A 20,395-nucleotide genomic window follows, 5' to 3' on the forward strand; every position below is an offset into this window, starting at 1 on the left:
TTAGACTACTTTATGACTATTTTATATGCCTCATATAAGCGGACTCTTATATTTGCCTTTCTGTGACTGACTTATTTCACTGAACAAAATACCCTCCAGGTTCATACATGTTTTTGAAAATAACAGGATTTCCTTTTTTCAAATGCTGACTAACACTCCATTATTATATACATCCATGTGATTGTGATACATACATGATGTATGTATATATCACATTTTCTTTATCCATTTATTTGTCAATGGACACTTGGGTTGTTTCCACATCTTTACTATTGTGAATAATGTTGCAGTAAATACAGGAGTGCAGATATCTCTTTGAGATTTTTTTTTTAATTTTTTTTAATGTTTATTTATTTTTGAGACAGAGAGAGACACAGCATGAGCAGGGAAGGGGCAAAGAGAGAGGGAGACACAGAATGTGGAGCAGGCTCCAGGCTCTGAGCTGTCAGCACAGAGCCCGACGCGGGGCTTGAACTCACGAACTGTGAGATCATGACCTGAGCCGAAGTCAAACATTTAACCGACTGAGCCACCCAGGCGCCCTGAGATCTTGATTTCAATACTTTTTGATATATACCAGAAGTGGAATTGCTAGATTATACGCCAATTGTTTTAGTTGTTTTCCATAACCACTGCACTGATTTACCTTCCTACTGATAGCGTACAGGGTTCCCTTTTTTCCACATCCTTGCCAACACTGCTATCTTGATTATAGCCACTCTAACGGGTATGAGATGATATATCATTATGGTTTTGGTTTGTCTTTTCCTGATGGTTAGTGATGTTTAGCACCTTTTCACATACTTGTTAACCATCTGTATACCTTTTTCCCCCCAGAAATATATTTTCACATCCTTTGCCAGTTTGGGGAATATAGAAGGGGAATAAAAAAGTGAAATTCTCCACCAGTTTGGCGGTACTTTAAATTCTGATGCCTTTTCCTGATCTGCTTGCTCTATTTGATTTTTAGAATTCTCAAATGGCTGGGCTAGGTGTTTTGTCAAGGTTCTATAGTCGGGTTCAATGGGAGATAAAGGGTGGCATATGTTTCCTCCATATTACCCAGAACCAGAACCTCTGTTGACTTTAAAAAAAAAATGATTTTATTTTTAAGTAATTTCAACACCCAATGTGGGGCTCAAATTTATAGCTCTGAGATCAAGAGCCCCATGCATCACTGACTGAGTCAGCCAGCCACCCCTCCGTTGACTTTTTAAGTCAGTTTTCTGTCAAAGAATTCTTTTGATTTTAAAGTTATTTATATTTTATATATAAACATGTATTCATGATGTTATTGTTTTGTTAAACTTTATATCTCACAGATAACACACTGTAGTTTTAGCACTTTGTCATAAATTCGGATTATGAAACTGAACTTAGTGTATGAGAGATCATGCTTCTACTCCCTCCCCTCTTGTTTTTTTTTTTCATAGTCATCATAATCATCCAGAAATGGTGGTTCATGTTCACAAATTCTTTGCCTATCCTCTCATGCAAATGTGGAGCCTAATTCTCCTCCCGTTTTATGGGCTGGCCGTAGTGACTCATTCCAACAAACAGAATGAGGTGGACGGGATGCTGTGTGATTTCAGAGGGCAGGTTAAAAAAGGGACCATATAAAAAGACAGCATGAGCCACCATAAAAAATATCTGGCTACTTAAGAGAGAGAAGACAAGCCAAAGACTGAGAAAAGTATTTGCAAAAGACGTATTTGATAAAGGACCATTATCCAAAATGTACAAAGAACTCTTAAAACTCAACAATAAAAAAACCAATCTGATTTAAAAAATGAGAAAAGGACCTGAACAGACACCTCAGCAAAGATATGCAAATAAGCCTATGAAAATGTGCTTCATGTCATAAGTTATCAGGGAAGTGCAAATTAAAGCAATGTGATACCACCACATGCCTATAAGAATGGCCACATTCCAAAACACTGGCAACAACGCAAGCTGGTGATGATGAGGAGCAACGGGTACAGAGCCACCTTGGAAAACAGATTGGTGGTTTCGTGCAAAAGAAAGCCTACTCTTACTGTATGATCCAGTAGTTGTACTCCTTGGCATTTGCCCAAAGGGGTTGAAGACTATGTATGCACAGAAACCTGCACACGGCTGTATTCATAACTTAAAAATTGGAAGCAACCAAGGTGTCCTTTATTGGTGAGTGAATAAACTGTGATACATCCAGACAATAGAATGTTATTCAGTGCTGAAAAGAAAAAAACTATCGAGCCATGAAAAGACATGAATGAAACTGAAATGCCTATTACTAAGTAGAAGAAGCCAATATGAAAAGAGTATATAATGTATGATTTCAACTATTTGACATTCTGGAAAAGGCAAAACTATGGAGACTATTTAAAATAACAGAGGTTGGTGGAACACCTGGGTGGCTCAGTCGGTTGAGCGTCCAATTTCAGCTCAGGTCATGAGCTCACAGTCCGTGAGTTTGAGCCTCGTGTCTGGCTCTGTGCTGACAGCTCAGAGCCAGGATCCTGCTTCGGATTCTGTGTCTTCCTCTCTCTCTGCCCCTCCCACACTCGTGCTCTGTCTCCATGTCACTCAAAAAATGAATAAACATTAAAAAATTTTTAATGAAAAAATGAAATGTTGTGGTTGTTGAGGGGTAGTAGAGGAAAGGATGGGTAGATGGGACATGTATGATACTATAATGATGGATACATGTCATTACACATTTATCCAAACTGTAGAATGTAGACCAACAAGAATGAACTGTCATGTAAAGTATGGACTTAGGTTGATAATGGTATGTCAATGTAGGTACATCGATTGTAACAAGCATACCACTCTGGGGTAGGATGTTGACAGTAGGGGAGGCTGTGTGTGGGTTGCAGGCAGGTGGTATTTGGGAATTCTCTGCAGTTTCTGCTCAATTTTGCTGTAAAACTGAAACTACCCTAAAACATGGAGTCCATTTAAAAGGAAAAAAAAAGGAAAAACTTCTGGCTACCCTGTAGCTCCCACACTGAAAAGATCTTGTGGAAAGCTCTAGCTATTTGAGTTTTCTAAGTGTAGGTGCCACACATGTGAATAAAGTTTTACTCAGGATGACCTTGGCTCCAGCCACTATCTGACTACAACCTCATTAGAAACCCTGGCATAGACCATCAGGTAAACATAGTCCCAAATTCTGTGAGAGACCCACAAAAACCATGAGAAATTAGAAATGATTATTGTCATTTTAAGCCACTAAATTGTAATAGTTAAAGGAATAAAAAAAAAGTCCATTGAAGCTGAATTCACTATTAAAAACTCAGAATTACAGTAAATTCTGCAATGTTTACTTCCCTAATTTAGTGCATGCCATTAAACTACAAACTAAAAACAGCTTTGATTAGTATAAGATGATTTGTAGAATAACAAGTTATAAATGTTTGCTTTTCTCCAATTTTTACATGCTTTTGTGATACAGATGATACACTTGGATGTGTTCATCTCCAGGAAGCTCTCAGGGAATGTAACACAAAATTTAAGAAAAGACTACAGAGAGCCCATAGAATATAATATTTTCTTTCCATGGGCATAATGCTAGGGAAAAGAAACCTCCTTAGATGAAAGGACACAAATGCTATCTTTTATGAATCGACCTAGATGTTTGTACTTCTCTGTTATTTCATCTGAGTCCTACCCTCTCTGCCACTTACCTTCTTTGCAAACCAGCAGGGCTCCAATGAGGCCTGAATTTAGGTCTTTCACCAGGTCCACATGAGAAAAATATGAGTAGGTGAGACATGGAGGATCCGAGGCCATTGGTCCATTCTCTTTCAGGACCTGCCAGACGTAGGTATGACTCTCACCAGGAAAGACTTTATCATCTTCCTTCTCCTTCTGGCTGGTCTGGTCCTCATATTCAGCACCTAGAGCAAGAAGGGATACAATTGTCCTTTCCATACCCATTATTTACTCAAGGAAATGTATCAAGCTTGTTATTATCAACAGATTCTACACAAGAAATAGACTTTCTGCAACTGAATTTGGAAGACTACTAAGCAGCCTTACATAGCCCAGAGAAGTTGTAGACCACTAATGCAAACGTGAGGGGTTCGGGGGGTCTCACTGCAACCTCCATATATTAACAAATAATACTACTTTCATCATTGCATCTTTTTACCTAGTTTGCGTTCATTCAACTTGACAGACATATGTTGCTTATGTACTTTGTCCCAGATTCTTTAATGAGCACTGGTGAGCATAGTGGAAAGGTGAGATACACAGAGTTTTAAAAAATGTTTTTAACTTGGCTCTTCTTTGGAGGAACAGATCACATCAGGGGCAGATATTTTCTGGCCGCCCCATCCTTAGTGGTGTTAAAATGGACTCCTGGATTAGTGTGATGCCTTGATTGTCAATTGAGCACTATATGTGTTCATTGTTAATGAAGCGTCATTGCTTCCAGGTCATTTCAGTGGACAGGGGTAGAGAATATTTAAAGGCACTGACCTCTTGTACTTCTATTGAAACATCTTTTCTAGCAACTCACCATAACTTCCCGGATTTATAATAGTCCCTGGAGTTCCAGAGCGGTTCAAGGCATTCAGGGGGCTCTTCATTTATACCCTATCTTATCCCCTAATATGTACACATCTGAGAGAGGGACCTCTCCAACACAGCAGTGCAACACACCCCTGAACTGCCCCTACTCCGCCTGTACTTTCACTAGAAGCTTTCAGCAACCAAGGCCACCTCCAAAGGACGGATGGGTAGTCCCCACTCTAAAGTCAGTCTCTCTGGGGTATAGGGACACCCTCTTCAGTGTGCACTAGGTACTACTGGCTTCGTGTGGAAGCAACATCAGACCAATACCTGCACGTGGCAGAGACAGGTAGACATTTTTAAAAACCTGAGTCAGCATCTGGGGATGGAATGTGCATTTCAGGTGCCTGTGTGATCATGGGTTGATATTAAATTCTAGACAGTAGATACATTTGGATAGGGAGGGAGGGAATCAGAGGAGATACACAAGGGGCTTCATCTGTATCTATAATGTTTAATTTCTTAAAGCAGGGGGCGCCTGGGTGGCACAGTCGGTTGAGCGTCCGACTTCAGCCAGGTCACGATCTCGCGGTCCCGGAGTTCGAGCCCCGCGTCGGGCTCTGGGCTGATGGCTCGGAGCCTGGAGCCTGGTTCCAATTCTGTGTCTCCCTGTCTCTCTGCCCCTCCCCCGTTCATGCTCATGCTCTGTCTCTCTCTGTCCCAAACAAAAATAAATAAACGTTGAAAAAAAATTAAAAAAAAAATAATTTCTTAAAGCAGAGGTGGCAAAATGTTAAGATTTGGCAAAGTGAGGTGACAATTGTTTGTTTGCTCTATTATTTTCTGTGCCTTTGTTTGAAGCATTTCATTAAGAAATGAATATCCTTTAAAAAAAAGAAATGAGTATTCTCTTTCCTTGACAGTAGGGTCGGGAAAGAGGTGTGGAACGTTTGATGAGAGGCCAAGAATGTGTGAAGCACTGTCGCTGTCCCGGGGAGAGGGATGGTGAACCACCGGGACAAGTGTCGCAGTAGGGTGGCCAGGAGGTGCCGAGCTGATGAATGAGGAACTTAGTGACATGATTCCGGGTGAATGCATACTTTTACTTCCACTGTGGCCATTCACTTGCTGCGAGTTGAACAGGCAGAGAACAGCTGTAACCAGGGTAGTGGTTTAGCCAAGTGAAGAGAGTGGAGATCAGGGAGGCCAGGAAACTGGGACTGCATGCAAGGGCACCATGTCTGTGATGAGCCAGGGCATGTGAGCTGGGCAAGGAGGGAAGCGCTAGCAGTGGATGGCAGATTCCAACGAGAACGAAGCGCTGTTGGAATGGGCAGCGAGAAACATTCAAGGTGGTGCTCAAACATTGAACACTTGAACTTGAGATTTCGGGGGCTGCTCAAGTTGCTAATAACAAAACCTATTCCTCAAGGAACACAAAGGTGATTTGTACGACCAAGAAAAGTAGGTGGTACCTGGAAAAAAGCATTGTGCACAGCCCTTAAAGTCTATTATCTACTAATGTGTATTATTTTTGGAAGATCCCTGCCTCCATCAGACTCTTATCTGAGCTTGTACGTCAGCCACCCGCAAATATTCTAAACAGAAGGTAAGGTGTTCTGTGTAATTTTCACTTGCTGTTATATGCGGAAAACCACTGTTGTGACATTTGAGAGTTCAGGGAGTCCATCTGTCTGATATCAGTGTGTGTTTCACATGGAAGATGTCCTAAGGACTGTACTGAATCAACAAAAATCCACTTCCGAAAGGACGTCATTTTGTCATTAGCCCTTGAGCCAGTCAAAGCTTTCTCCAGTACTTTTGGGCTTGAGATACACAAGGAAGAGAGAAAAGTTGAGGAGTACATCACAGAGCTTCCTGTTGAGAAGACTGTTAAATAACCGTCCCAAATATAGCAATGTGAAACAACCACCACCTTACTACCCTCACTGACTCTGTGGGTCAGGAGCTCAGAGCACAGGCTCTTCTGCTCCAAGGTATCTAGGGCGTCAGCTGGCATGCCACAAACAGCTGAGGGCTAGAACCATCTGGAGGGTTTTTCATTCACGTATCTAGTAGCTGGATGGGACTGACCTGAAAACTGGATTCAGTTGGGACTGTCGACCAGCGCACTTACCCCTGGGACTTTCTACTTGGCTTTGGCTTCCTCATGGGGACCTTGAGGAGTCAGGGGGCCAAATGGCATTTCAGGATGCCAAGAGTGAATGTTCCCACAAACAAGACAGAAGCAGCCTATCATTTCAGCACTCAGTGCCAAAAGTCACATGGCATGGGCTGTACCACACACTATTGGTCAAAGCAGTTACAGGCCTCCACAGATTAAAGGGAAAGAACTATAGATACCAGAGGCGCCTGGGGGGCTCAGTCAGTTGAGCGTCTGACTTCAGCTCAGGTTATGATCTTATGGTCTGAGAGTTCTAGCCCCGTGTCGGGCTCTGTGCTGACAGCTCGGAGCCTGGAGCCTGCTTCGGTTTCTGTCTCCCTCTCTCTCTGCCCCTCCTCCATGTACTCTTTCTCTCTCTCTCAAAAATAAAATAAAACATTAAAAAAAATTTAAAAAATATATAGATTCCAGCTCTTGATGGGAAGAGTGTCAAGGCACCTTCTACCATGTTTCTATAAACCACCACACTAGGGCATTCTAAAAGTGAGTCACCGGTGCTCTGAAGTTGGAAGCTATCTCAACAATGCGCACTCAGTAACCAAGGTAGCTGGTAATCTACACAGAGATCTCACAGTCAGGCCCAGAGGCTGTGGCAATCTCTTTGGTCTCCACCTTTCACCTCCAGCCCCAATCCTGTTCCATCCCCTGATGTTTATGTCTTTGTACCTGCATCCTCCCTCTGCCTGGCCTCCACTGCACTGGGTGTCCTGGAGAACTCTCTACCCAACCCTCAGCAGTTAGCTGGTCAGCCTGATTCCAGGCTTAGCCTAGGGCCCCAGAAGTTAGCCAAATGCCGTGCCTCAGGGGCTATTCCACCCCGCTTCCTGGAACCATCAGTTATTATTCCTTTACCTGATCTCTACTCAGCAGCTTTGGGTTGACACTTCTTGACTTGTATGTCTCCATGCTGTCTTTCAGGTTTCACTCAAAGTTTTGCAGCTCATGGCCAACCTCACCTAATCCTTATTGAGAACCTCACTTCACGGACACATCTATAGCTTGGGTTGGTGCCTCCCCACTGGTCCAGAAAAGAAAGTAAAAATGTACCTCTAGCACTGAACTTTCATTTTCAGCTCCACCAAATCTGAAATTTGCTTGGACCTGCTTTTCACTCGTTTTGTGGCTACTTTCACAGACACTTCACGTGAACAAGCTGTCTTGGTTTATATCTTGTGCCTTTAGATTCTAGCAGCCATGGCAAGTCATATGGCTAAGCTGCACATCAATATGGCAGGGAAAAATAGCCCTCCCACTCTGGAGAGGGGATGATTACTTGCTAAACAGTAACATGATTTACCAGAGTTGGCTTGGGAGAGAAAAATGACAGGTTTGCAAAGTTATGCAAACATAAAACAGATCAGCATTTGCCTGCAACTAGAAATGGGAATGGGTCTGCAAAGAGAGAATTTCTTGAAGTGACAGAAGTGTTCTAAAGAATTGTGTTGATGGCTGCACACGTGTAAAAGTCTACGAAAATTCATCAAACTGCTTTTTATTGAAATGTAGTTGACATACGATATTGTATTAGTTTCAGGTGTACCACATGGTGATTTGGCAATTGCATACATTGCTCAATGGTAATCACAGTAAGTCTGGTTACATTTGTCACCATACAAAGTTGTTACAATATTATTGACTTCATTCTTTATGCTGTACATTACATCCCTGTGACTTATTTATTTTATAATGGGAAGTTTATACTTTTTAATCCCCTCCACCTATTTTTCCCATCCCCCAACTTCCCTAGTCTCTGGAAACCACCAGATTGTTCTTTGTGTCTATGAATCTGTTTCTGTTTTATTTTGTTTTTAGATTTCACATATAAATAAAACCATATAGTATTTGTCTTTCTCTGTCTGACTTATTTCAGTTAGCATAATACACTCTAGTTCCATTCACATAATTGGAAATGCAAGATTTCATTCTTTTCGTTGGCTGAGTAATATTCCAGTGTGTGTGTGTGTGTGTGTGTGTGTGTGTGTGTGTGTGCGTGCGTGTGAGAGAGAGAGAGAGAGAGAAAGAGAGAGAGAGAGTATCCCACACCTTCTATATCCATTCATCTATGGATGGACACCTGTGTTGCTTCCATATTTGGGCTATTATAAATAATGCTGCAATGAACATAGGGGAGCATATATCTTTTCAAATTGTGTTGTTTTCAGTTTCTTTGGACAAATACCCAGAAGCAGAATTGCTGGATCATATGGTAGCTCTATTTTTAATTTTTGGAGTCACCTCCATGCTGTTTTCTACAGTGGCAGCACCAGCAGTGCATGAGGCTTCCCTTTGTGTCACACCCTCAGCAGCACTTGTTATTTCTTGTCTTTTTGATACTAGCCACTCTGACAGGCGTGAGGTGGTACCTCAGTGTGGTTTTGACTTGTATTTCCCTGATGATGAGTGATGTTGAGAATCTTTTCATGTGTCTGTTAGCCATCTGGATGTCTTCTTTGGAAAAATGTCTAGTCAGGTCCTCTGCCATTCTTCGTTTGTTTGTTTGTTTTAATTGGGTGGTTTGTTTTCTTTGATATTTAGTTTTGATATTTAGTTTTGTGAATTCTTTATATATTTTGCATATTAACCCATTATGGGACATTTCATTTGCAAATACCTTTTCCCATATAGTAGGTTGCTGTTTCATTTTATCGATGGTTTCCTTCATGTATGTCAAAACTTTTTAGTTTGATACAGTTCTATTTGTTTATACCTGCCTTTGTTGCTGTTGCTGTCAAACTACTTTAAATGGGTGAATTTTATGATATGTAAGTTATACCTCAATAAAACTGTACAAAAGTGTTATGGGGAGAGGGGCACCTGGGTGGCTCAGTTAGTTAAGCATCTGACTTTGGTTCAGGTCATGAGCCTGGAGTCTGCTTCAGATTCTATGTCTCCCTTTCTCTCTGCCCCTCCCCATCCCCTCCCTCTCAAAAAATGAATAAACATTAAAAAAATTTTTAAAAAGTAAAAAATGCTATGGAGAGGGGCACCTGGCTGACTCAGTTGGTAGAGCATGCAACTTTTGATCTCAACTTAAAAAAAAATGTTATGGGGAAAACATACACAAAACTCAATTTTAGATGGATCACAGACCTATATACAAAAGGTAAAATAATAAAACTTCTGGAGAAAAGCATGGAAGAAACTCTTCAAGACTTTGGGGTAGGCGAATAAATATCTTTTTTTTTTAATCTTTATTTTTGAGAGAGAGAGAGACAGAGTGGGAGCAGGGGAGGGGCAGAGAGAGAGGGAGGCACAGAATGTGAAGCAGGCTCCAGGCTCTGAGCTTCCAGCACAGAGCCCGACGTGGGGCTCGAACCCATGAATCATGAGATCATGACCTGAGCCAAAGTCAGACGCTCAACCGACTGAGCCACCCAGGTGACCCAGGGTAGGCAAATATCTTAAACAGGACATGAAGCTCTAACATGGAAAGAAAAAAGTGATAATTTTTTGGGTTGAACTTCTGTGCTTCATTAGTAACTTTTGTTTGCCAAAAACTTATTGAGACAGTGAAAATTCAAGGCACAGACTGGAAGAAGCTATGCAAATATTTACATCTGTCAAATGGTGTGTATTAAGAATATATAAAGTACCTGTACAAATCAATAAGAAAAAGATAAACAACTCCTTTTTTCAATAGGAAAATCAGTTAAACACTTGATATGATATTTTACAGTAGGGTATCAGAAAGGTCAACACATCACAGATTTAACTGACATCCTGGGGCTCCCAGGCTAGTCTAAGAAGGCCAGGAGCTTGTGGATCACAACATGTGAGTATACAGGCTTCTGACAGGGCCATAAGTCACATGGATTTGAGGCCATTGCCTCACTGTGTTGCTCCTGGGCAGAACCACTGTGGACGCACATGTGAGAGATTAAATAGTTTTCCCAGACTTCACCAGGCATAGGGTGCAAAACAGTCATCTCTATGCTCACCCCGAGCTGCAGGAATGTGAGGACCCTGGCCTCTCTAAAAAGCTCCTAGATATGTTCTGGAAGCTCCCAGTGGATAATCCTCATGGGAATAGCCTGCCTGGCTCCAGCCAGAATTGGGATGACATTTCCTCTATACCACCAGCCCCCACCTATCATCTTCCCCCAACCCAGGTCTGCCTTGGCCTTATGGGTACAACTCAAAAAATTAAGACTTTCCAATTTCAGAAGCAATTAGTCAACATGTAAGCACAGTTAGGCTGTTCAACATAGGGCATGTGCTCAAATACTTTATTAATGATTTTCTTGAATCTTCTTGATCTATATATGCCCTAGTCTATCTGGACAATGTGGCACCCCCTTCACTCCCTTCATGCATTGTGAAGGTTAAGAGACGCTAGGTAAAGTGGGGACTGAGGCCATACAGGTTGTTTATTTTAACGAGGTCAGCTTGTGCTTATCACGTAGTGGCATTGATATTTAGAAACTGGGGGGAGGGGAGGGAGAGGAAATATATAGAAAGTGAGAATCTAAGGAAGGAAGAATTCTATTTCATTTCCATATCATGAGCCTTCATCCTCCCTAGGAAATTTCTGGGCATAGGAAGGCAGATAAGTGGAATTGTTAGGATCTGTAGCCTGGCTCCTCAAGGGAGAACAGGAACCAAATTAACTTCAGGGCTTCAACTAAGATGACAATGTTCCTGACTTCATGAAACAGGCCTTGGTTTGAATCCTGACTCCCCCATTCACCAGCGGTATGACCCTGTGTTCAATACTCCTTTATCCCTGGGATGAGAGGACACTAGCAAGGCATCTGACTCACCTTCAGAAGCTTTCCAATAGGATACGCCAACAGCATGAAGACTGACAGGGTGAGAAGCCATGTTCTTGAGTGTAATGACCACTGTGTCAAAAACTTCGGCCCGGATGGTAGGACCCAGCAGACCTGCAAGAACAGGATGTCCCTCAAAGGTCACTTGGAGAGCAGCACTCCGGAAAAGCTGGTATTATGAAAGTGATGGCCAAAGTCATGTCCCTGTGATTATTGATAGAAAGTAGTAATTGAATGAATAAATGCATAAACTGCCATCACCAGCTCAGTGTCATGATTCTTCTGAGGATAGATTTCTGGCAATTCATTCAGTTGAGTTCCTACTATATTCTAGGAACTGTCCTAGGCACTGGAGACACAGGAGTGAATAAGACACATCATGAAAATTATATTCTACAGAATGAAATCAGGAACATAAAGAAATAAGAACTATTCTGTTTGTGGTCAATGCTGTAAAAGATGGTAGTGAGCTAGAAAATGCCGAAGCAGGAGATACAAGATCCTTTAAGTATAGGGGTCAGGAAGGGCATGTTTGAGGAGGTGGAATTTGAGCAGAGATCTAATTAAAAAGCAAGATTTGCAAAGATCTCATAGAATAACATTCAAAGCACATGAAACAAATGGAAAAGTCCTGAGACAGGAATAATATTGACATGGTCGAGTAAGATGTGAACGAGCAGGGGAATAATAGAAAATAGGGTTATAAAGGCAGGGAGCGAACGTAACATGTAGGACTTTGTAGGGCCCAGGGGTTTGGATGAATTTGGAATTCATAAGAAGTGAGCAGACTTGGGACTTATTTTGGATGAAGAGTCAACAAGACTTGCTGATGGACTGGATGTTAGAGATAGGAAAAGAAAAAAGAGAGCAGCTAAGGATGATTCCTGTGCTTTGGGCTTGTGTAACTGGGTGGCAGTCAGGGCAGGACACAGAAAATTAAGAGGGAAACCAAATCAAGACTTTTGACTTACACACATATTAAGTATAAGATACCTACAAAATGATTTGAGTGAACTGGATTCAATGGGACAAAAACATAAAATAGACCTATTTTGCATAGTTTTTAACTGTGTTCTGTGCAGTTTCCCTTCTAGCACTTTGAATAGTCTCCAAATTTCTCCAGTAACCTTCACATATCAGCAGTATCATATTAGTCCAGTGATACCAGTCTAGACCAATTAGTCCAGTCTAGTAAAATATCAAACGTTTGATGTCTCCTGCAATTTAAGGGTCCTTCCCTCCTTCAGCTAAGTCCTGACAATTTCAGAAACCTATGTTCTCATCTTCCTCTCCTAACCCTCCTCCCCGACTCACCTTACTGCCTCTGGGCCCTCTAAGGTTGGAGCTAGTGAGAAAAGGACAGGGGCGGAAAAAGAGGCATGATTGTTCTCGGAAGGAGAGTGATAACGTGGCTTTGGCACCCCTGGTTGTGGGACATGCCAAAATTCTGTGTCTTTCATCCTTAGGGAATTCATCCTTTAGGGAATTCTTTGGAGACTCTCTGTCTTCCAATCATGCTCTCTCCAGCTGTCACTTGTATCTCTCTTCTCAGTTTTTGCTTCTGACAATACAATCACAGAGACCTTTTCTGGAGTCACCCAGCCCTAGTAGGAAGACATCCTGGGCAGGATCTTCTCAAGACAAATCTTGTCCTATGACCTTGCTCATCTCACACCTAACAGCAACAGTGCACTTAGCTTCAGCTATAACCCACAATCCTTATGATGACATCAGGGGAAGTTCCCCAAAGACTCTGGCCTTGACAAATTTTCCAGATAAAAACCAGGCACTAGTCAGAGTCTTACAAGCTCCACAGGTGTTATGTCAAGCCTTCTAAATGGTTCTCCTAAGGCCTCCTTCACTACACCTTGACATGAGGATGAGGCCTCCTTCCCCTGTGGGGTGGAGGATATACGAATCACCAAAATTGGTTTCCAAAGAAATCCTCAAGTCTACATTATTTCATAAGTTCCTAGTCTTCTTTTATATAGGCTGGAGGTGCATGATGGGCTAAGGGTTGTAGAACCAATTTGGGGACACCAGCTAAACAAGTCCTAAATATGAGGACTGATATTTCTCTTTAGAATTGGGGGGGGGGTGCTTGTCACCTAGAGCTCTCAGAAATAATTCTAAGGTAGGAGATGTCTCATCTTAATATCCTGTTACGTTCTTACTTGATATCTAAGTGGGCATATCAAGTAAGCAGTGTGAACTGAAGATATAAACCTGGGAGTAACTGGTATAGAGATGGTGTCTTAAAATCTCTATACCAGATTGGATAACATCAATCTGGATAACTGGATAACATCAGCTAGGGATAGAAGCTAAAGAGAAGATAAAGGAAGCCCTGGTCCAAGACCCAGAGGACTCTAACATCTAGAGTACAGCAGAGAAGGAGGGCCTGGCACAAAGATGGAGAATACTCAGTGTATTTCCCTGACAGGTGGTAGTAAGGGAAGCCTAGCCCTCTTCAACTGTAGCTGGAAGACTGGGGGATCCTTGCCAGGACACCAGACACAGATATTCAGTTTCATAATACACAGTCAGTGTTGTTTCCATTACCCATCCATGGTGGCCTGGGCTTGGCAATGTTGAAAAGGCGATCTGTAAACTCTACAAACACAGTCTTTCTGTACATGACTGATGTGTTGAATGGCAAAGATCTTGGCACCCCAGGGGATAACCTGTGTGAAGAAAGGAAAAGGTCATTCATTTTGGTGACCTTCTTTGAACCCATTTTGAAAAGCAGCTGAAAGTAAAGCTTCTATCCCACTCTCCTCTACTGTTAACAAGGCAAATTGGAAATTGTGCATAAGCCCCTGCTATAGGCTGAATGTTTATGTGTGCACAAAACGGGATTACTGACCTTAGAAAAGAGACTTCAGAGAGATCTCTCACCTCTTCCACCACACAAAGGTACAGTGAAAATATGGCCATCCATGAACAAGGAACAGGGCCCTCACCAAACACCAAATCTACTGGCACCTTGATCTTGGACTTTCAGCCTCCAGAACTACGAGAAATAAATGTCTGTTGTCTGTAAGCCACCCACTGTGTGGGGTTTTGTTATAGCAGCCTGAGCTGAGACAATCCCTAATATCTATAAAACCAAAACACTGTTTTCAAAAGTCACCCAGGGGCACCTGGGTGGCTCAGTCGGTTAAGTGTCCAACTTTGGCTCAGGTCATGATCTCGTGCTTCGTGAGTTTGAGCCCTGCATCCAGACTCTCCTGTCAGTGCAGAGCCTGCTTAGGATCCTATGACCCTCTCTCTCTCTCTGCCCCTCCCCTGCTCATGCTCTCTTTCTCAAAAATAAACATTTAAAAAAAAGTCATCTGAGGGGCACCTGGGTGGCTCAGTCAGTTGAGCTCCGACTTCAGCTCAGGTCATGCTCTTCCAGTTCAAGGGTTCAAGCCCCGTGTTAGGCTCTGTGCTGACAGCTCGGAGCCTGGAGCCTGCTTCAGATTCTGTGTCTCCCTCGCTCTCTGCCCCTGTTCCGCTTGCACCCTGTCTTGCTCTACCTCTGTCTAAAATAAATAAACGTTAAAAAAAATTTTGAAGAGTCATATGATACATTAGGTGCTGTTTGATAAAATAAATCATAAATTGGTACATATACGCTACATCAGCAAAAATTCCTTTGCCAAAGCAGGCACTACATGGTCCTTCAATTTCATCTCCAAAAGAGGGTGACTTTAAATAAGTTGTATTCAAATTTTGTCAGTATGTACCTCAAATTATACTTCCCTTCTTAGGGATACCAGGAATATCACAGAGAAAATTACTGGTTCCCGACTGTTTCCTCTCTGTACCTGACAAGTTAGGTTGTCGTGTTCTGGGGCCCAGTCTAGGTTAAGTGATCAAATGACCAATGTGAATCCTAGTGAGAAAGGTTCCAGGTGAATGGTTGAAAATATGCAGTGGTTGAAGGTGACTAGTGCCACTCATTTTCACGAAACTCAGAGTCATTGGGCAGAAACCATACGCTCCGTGCCACTGTGCCATCACAAAACACATATGAGAAATGAACATGGAAAAGGAGATATACACTTAGATATGGAGAGGTGTTATTTCTTTTTCACATTTGACATCAGGTTTCAATCTCATATATTTGGGGAATAATTAAAAATGACCTCTTATGGTTAACTAACTGTTCACAACTGCACACTAGGTCACCCGATGCCCCTTTCTCCACTTAAAACCCGACTCTTGTTTTCTTGTAACACTGGAAAGGAAACAGCTGCAGGTCCCTTACAGCCAAGTGGGGGTGTATACACACAAAACATAGTGGGTGGCATCTCCGTACACCATGGTTTGGATGGCAACATCTGGCTTGGTAAACAGGATAGAAAAGGGTAAGAAGAGAGAAGGAGGTCTCATTATAAAAGAAACTCAAATGCACTCCAGCGTCCCCCCCACCCCCGTGGTTGAAACTGCTGAGTCAGCAGCCCTGTGTGCTCTCTGCCAGGTGTCAGCAGCTGGAATCCGACTGTGGGAAGGGAGGTCAGGCACTACCCATCCATCCCCTTCCACTTCCTGGCTAAGGAGAAGATTCAGGGAATTGGGGTGAATAGCTGGACAGGGACAGGAACGTAGGCTTTCAGACCCAGGCCCTTGGTACTCAATGTTCACTTAACCCATATGTTGTCAAACTCATTTCTTGGTCATCTTCATAAACTTGCAATCCGTGAAGCAATACTTCTTCAGTCCGAATAATGTTGGAAACAATTCAGTTGCCATGCGTAAGTTTCCTCTGCACAACATTTTCTGACTTGGTTGTGATTACGATGAGAGTTTTCATCTATCACTCCACCAGAGCGTAGCACACTCCCTGTGGAGCTGAGCTTGGGGTGAATGTGTCAGTGGGGCTTATGAACTGTCATTTATCGTTCATGCTGCTTCTCTTCACCTGGAGCTTACATAACTGCCTCTTTTTAAATGTAATAATTAGGTCAATGCTTCTTGATTTATTTTTAAAAGATAATACCAACACATAATAAGACCAGGGTGAAATAGTGCAGTTCTAACATCCCAATCTGAAAGGAATTTTCTTCTATATTATACAGAGGAATCTAGCGTTAATAGACACTCAGAAGTAGCGTTTGGTGTAAGCATTTAAGGATGGGCAGAAGGTTTGTGTGTTGGATGCCAAGGACCTTCAACACAGAATATTTTCAGCTTCAAAATTAAAAACAATTGTGACCTCGTGGCGCAATGGTAGCACGTCTGACTCCAAAATTGAAAACAATTTTCTAATGGGGCACCTGAGTGGCTCAGTCAGTTAAGCATCTGACTCTTGATTTCGACTCAGGTTATGATCTCATGGTTTGTGAATTCGAGCCCTGCATCAGGCTCTGCACTGATAGCACGGGGCCTGCTTTGATTCTCTCTCTGTCTCTCTCTCTATCTCTCTCCTTCCTTGCCTCTCTCTCTCAAATTCAATAAATGAACATTAAAAAAACAATTTTATAGGATAAATGGAATGATTAATAACATAACAATAGCCAGTACTGAATGTTATAGTGGGATGATCCACGTTAGTCTTCCAATTGAATATAATAATGATTTTTCCCTGTCACTGTAAAATTGAGATCTGCTATCTTTAACATCTTTAAAACTATGGATGCCAGGTGCTGGTTGGAGCAGGTAGCTGAGAGATTCTTCTTGGATTATTATAATTAGCACAGGAGTGACGCAAGTAGCTTGGAACAGGGTGCTCACATATGCCACAATCTGGCCAAAGGGCCCGTGGACACCTCCCAAGGTCACAATCACATCTATATGTAGGTCTTTTTCTTCTGTGTGTGTGTGTGTGTGTGTGTGTGTGTGTGTGTGTGTGTGTGTTTTGAGCAGTTCAAGGAACTTGGTAAAGGCAGTATCGTCTTGGTCAGGAGTTGAAATAACCTCACATCCCTGAACAGCATAGTATTCCTTAGCTTTGGGCTTACTAGAATCAAAGTGTCCACTGGCTAATTCAGGCAAAAAACTTTCCCTCTCTCCTTCTGTGTATCCTATAAGTGGATGGCACCTGCATCAGCACAGGCTTTGCTCCAAAGATTACGAACACATTCATCCAGAGGCTGACTCAGAACCACAAGGCAGTATTTCAGTTTCCTGGTGGGAAGCAGGGGTTCCACAGGGCAGAGACATGTTCTGCATCAGACTGCTGGCCTACTATGGCAGGTGGTGGGGCACACGTGGTTTCTTATGTCTTGTTTGCTCTCACAGGCTTTTGAAAAGCAGAGGATTGTGAGAGGTGGATATACTTGGTATGGGGTCCACTGAAGAAGGAACCCCAAACACAAACCAGTAAAACCAGTAAGATACATACTCCCCTGTTACAAATAACAACAACGAGGATAAAAGTGGAGGAAAGGACAGGCAGCTTTCAATTGTGAGTAGCAGCATGCCTGGAGCAAAAGCCACGCCACACTGGGGATTACCAGATGCGAAATCAATGACTAGGTGTCTGGCATTTATTGCTTACCTATTCTTTTTCTCAATCCAGTGCTGAAATAACAAAAATCTCAGTGTGCCTTTCAGGAGCAGCAATACCAGAGAATTGTTCATTCCCATACGAAAATTTGCTTTTTCTTATAAAGGATTTAGTGACAATGCTGAGGTAGAGAAGGAAAATGCTATCTAAAAATGGTGATGGGGGCATCTGGCTGGTTCAGTCAGTGAAGTCTCTGACTCTTGGTTTTGGCTCAGGTCATGATCTCATGGTTCGTGAGTTTGAGCCCTGCATTGGGCTCTGTGCTGACTGTGCAGAGCCTGCTTAGAGTTCTCTGTCTCCCTCTTTCTTTGCCTCTCCCCCGCTCATATTCTCTCTCTCTCTCTCTCTCTCTCTCTCTCTCTTTGTCTCTCTCAAAATACATAAACTTTAAAAATGGTGAATACTGCTAAATAGGAGAATCGGTGATCTATGGGGATTTTAAATTTTTCCCATTTTTATTTAAAAAATTTTTAATGTTTATTTTTGAGAGAGAGAGAGAGAGAGAGAGAGAGAGAGAGAGAGAGAATGAGTGGGGGAGGGGCAGAGAGAGAGGGAGACACAGAATCCAAAGCAGGCTCCAGGCTCTGAGCTGTCACCACAGAGCCCCATGTGGGGCTCAAACCCACAAACTGCGAGATCATGACCTGAGCCGAAGTCGGATGCTTAACTGACTGAGCCACCCAGGCGCCCCAATTTTTTCCCAGTTTTAAAATTGTAGTAAAACACATAAAACATAAAATTTCCTCTTAAACATTTTTAAGTGTACAGTTCAGTGGTACTAAGTAAGTTAATATTGTTGTGTAACCATCACCACCATCCATATTCATAACTCTTATCCATCAAACAATAATTTGTCATTCTCCACTCTCCTAGGCTTCTGAAAATGCCATTTACTTTCTGTTGCTATGATTTGGTCTACTCTAAGTACCTCATATGCGGTATTTGTCTTTTTGTACCTGACTCATTTCACTTAGCATAATGTCCTTAAGGTTTATCCATGTTGTAACGTATGTCAGAATTCTTTTCCTTTTTCAGGCTGAATAATATTCCATCATACGAACAGATCACATGTTGTTTATCCAGATGGACACTTGGGTTGCCCATGTTTTCACTATTGAGAATAATGCTGCTTTGAACGTGGATGTACAAATAATCTTCAAGATCCTGCTTTCAATTATTTTGAGTATAAACCCAGAAATGGAATTGAAGGGATTCTATGGTAATTTTTAAAAAGTTTTGAGGAGTCACCACACTGTTTTTCACCAAGGCTACATCATTTACATTCCCAGCAACAGTGCAGAAGTGTTCCAATTTCTCCTCATCTTCATCAAGACTTATTTTCTATTTTTTGTTTGTTTGTTTGTGTAATAGCCATCCTAATGGGTGAGAGATCATATCACTTTATAGCTTTGATTTGTATTTCCTTGGGTGATTTTGAGTGTCTTTTCATGTGCTTATTGGCTGTTTGTACACCTGCTTTGGAAAAATGTCTATTCAAGTTTGTTTTGCCCATTTTTTTTCATTTTGACCATTTTCGAATTACGTTGTTTGCTTTCTTGTTGAGTGCTTTTTTAAAAAAGATTTTATTTTTTTAAGTAATCTCTACACCCAACATGAGGCTCGAACTCACAACCCTGAGACCAAGAGTTGTATGTTCTACTGAATGAGCCAGTCAGGCACCCCTTTCCTATTGAGTTTTAATGAGTTCTCCATATACAGGTTTCCCCTGCTATCCAAAAGTAGAGTGTGCCTATGAAACCTTTTGTAAGATGCGGTGGCATAAAACAAAGAAGCAACTACCATTTTGTATTATGGATACTAATCCCTTGTCAGATATACGATTTGCAAATATTTTCTCTCATCCTGTGAATTCTTTTTTAACTCTTTCGATACAAGTGTCTTTGATACACAAAATTTTAGATTTTCATTAAGTCCAATTTGTTTATTTTTTCTTTTTTTTGTCTGTGACTTTGGTGTCCTGTCCAAGCAATCATTGCCAAATCCAATGTCATGAGCCTTTTGCATGTGGATATCCAGTTTTCCCAGCGCCATTCTTGAAAAGACTATCTTTTCCCCACTGAATGATCTTAAAACTCTTGTGGAAAGGCATTGGACCACATATGCAAGGGTTTATTTCTGGACTCCCTATTCTATTGGTCTGTATCTGTGTGTTTATGCCAGTGGTACACTATTTTGAAGACTGTAGCTTTGTAGTAACTGTTGAAATTAGGAAGTATGAGTCTTCCAACCTTTTTAGGGTTGTTTTGGCTATTTGGGGTCCCTTGAGATTCCATATGAACTTTAGGATGGTTTTTATGTTTCTGCAAAAAAAAAGAAGAAGAAGAAGAAGAAGAAGAAGAAGAAGAAGAAGAAGAAGAAAGAAAAGAAAAAAAGAAAACATTGGGATTTTGATAGGGATGGCATGAAATCTGTAGATTGCTTTGGGTA

At 41.8% G+C, this 20,395-nt stretch overlaps 1 protein-coding gene and 1 pseudogene across 2 annotated transcripts in view; both read right to left on the bottom strand.

Moving 5' to 3' along the window:
- Positions 1–20,395, bottom strand: part of F8 (coagulation factor VIII) — a 127,110-nt gene that overhangs the window by 88,580 nt on the left and 18,135 nt on the right. For both annotated transcript variants that reach the window (XM_027053179.2, XM_053201904.1), the window contains exons 2-4: positions 14,014–14,135; positions 11,443–11,565; positions 3,669–3,881 (exon numbers count right to left, since the gene is read on the bottom strand). In XM_027053179.2, the coding sequence (XP_026908980.1) occupies positions 3,669–3,881; positions 11,443–11,565; positions 14,014–14,135 (458 nt within the window). The remainder of the gene's footprint in view (positions 1–3,668; positions 3,882–11,442; positions 11,566–14,013; positions 14,136–20,395) is intronic.
- On the bottom strand, positions 14,143–18,021 carry LOC113597351 (thiamin pyrophosphokinase 1-like; annotated as a pseudogene).

This window comes from Acinonyx jubatus, chromosome X, assembly GCF_027475565.1.
Source record: "Acinonyx jubatus isolate Ajub_Pintada_27869175 chromosome X, VMU_Ajub_asm_v1.0, whole genome shotgun sequence".
Taxonomy (NCBI): domain Eukaryota; kingdom Metazoa; phylum Chordata; class Mammalia; order Carnivora; family Felidae; genus Acinonyx; species Acinonyx jubatus.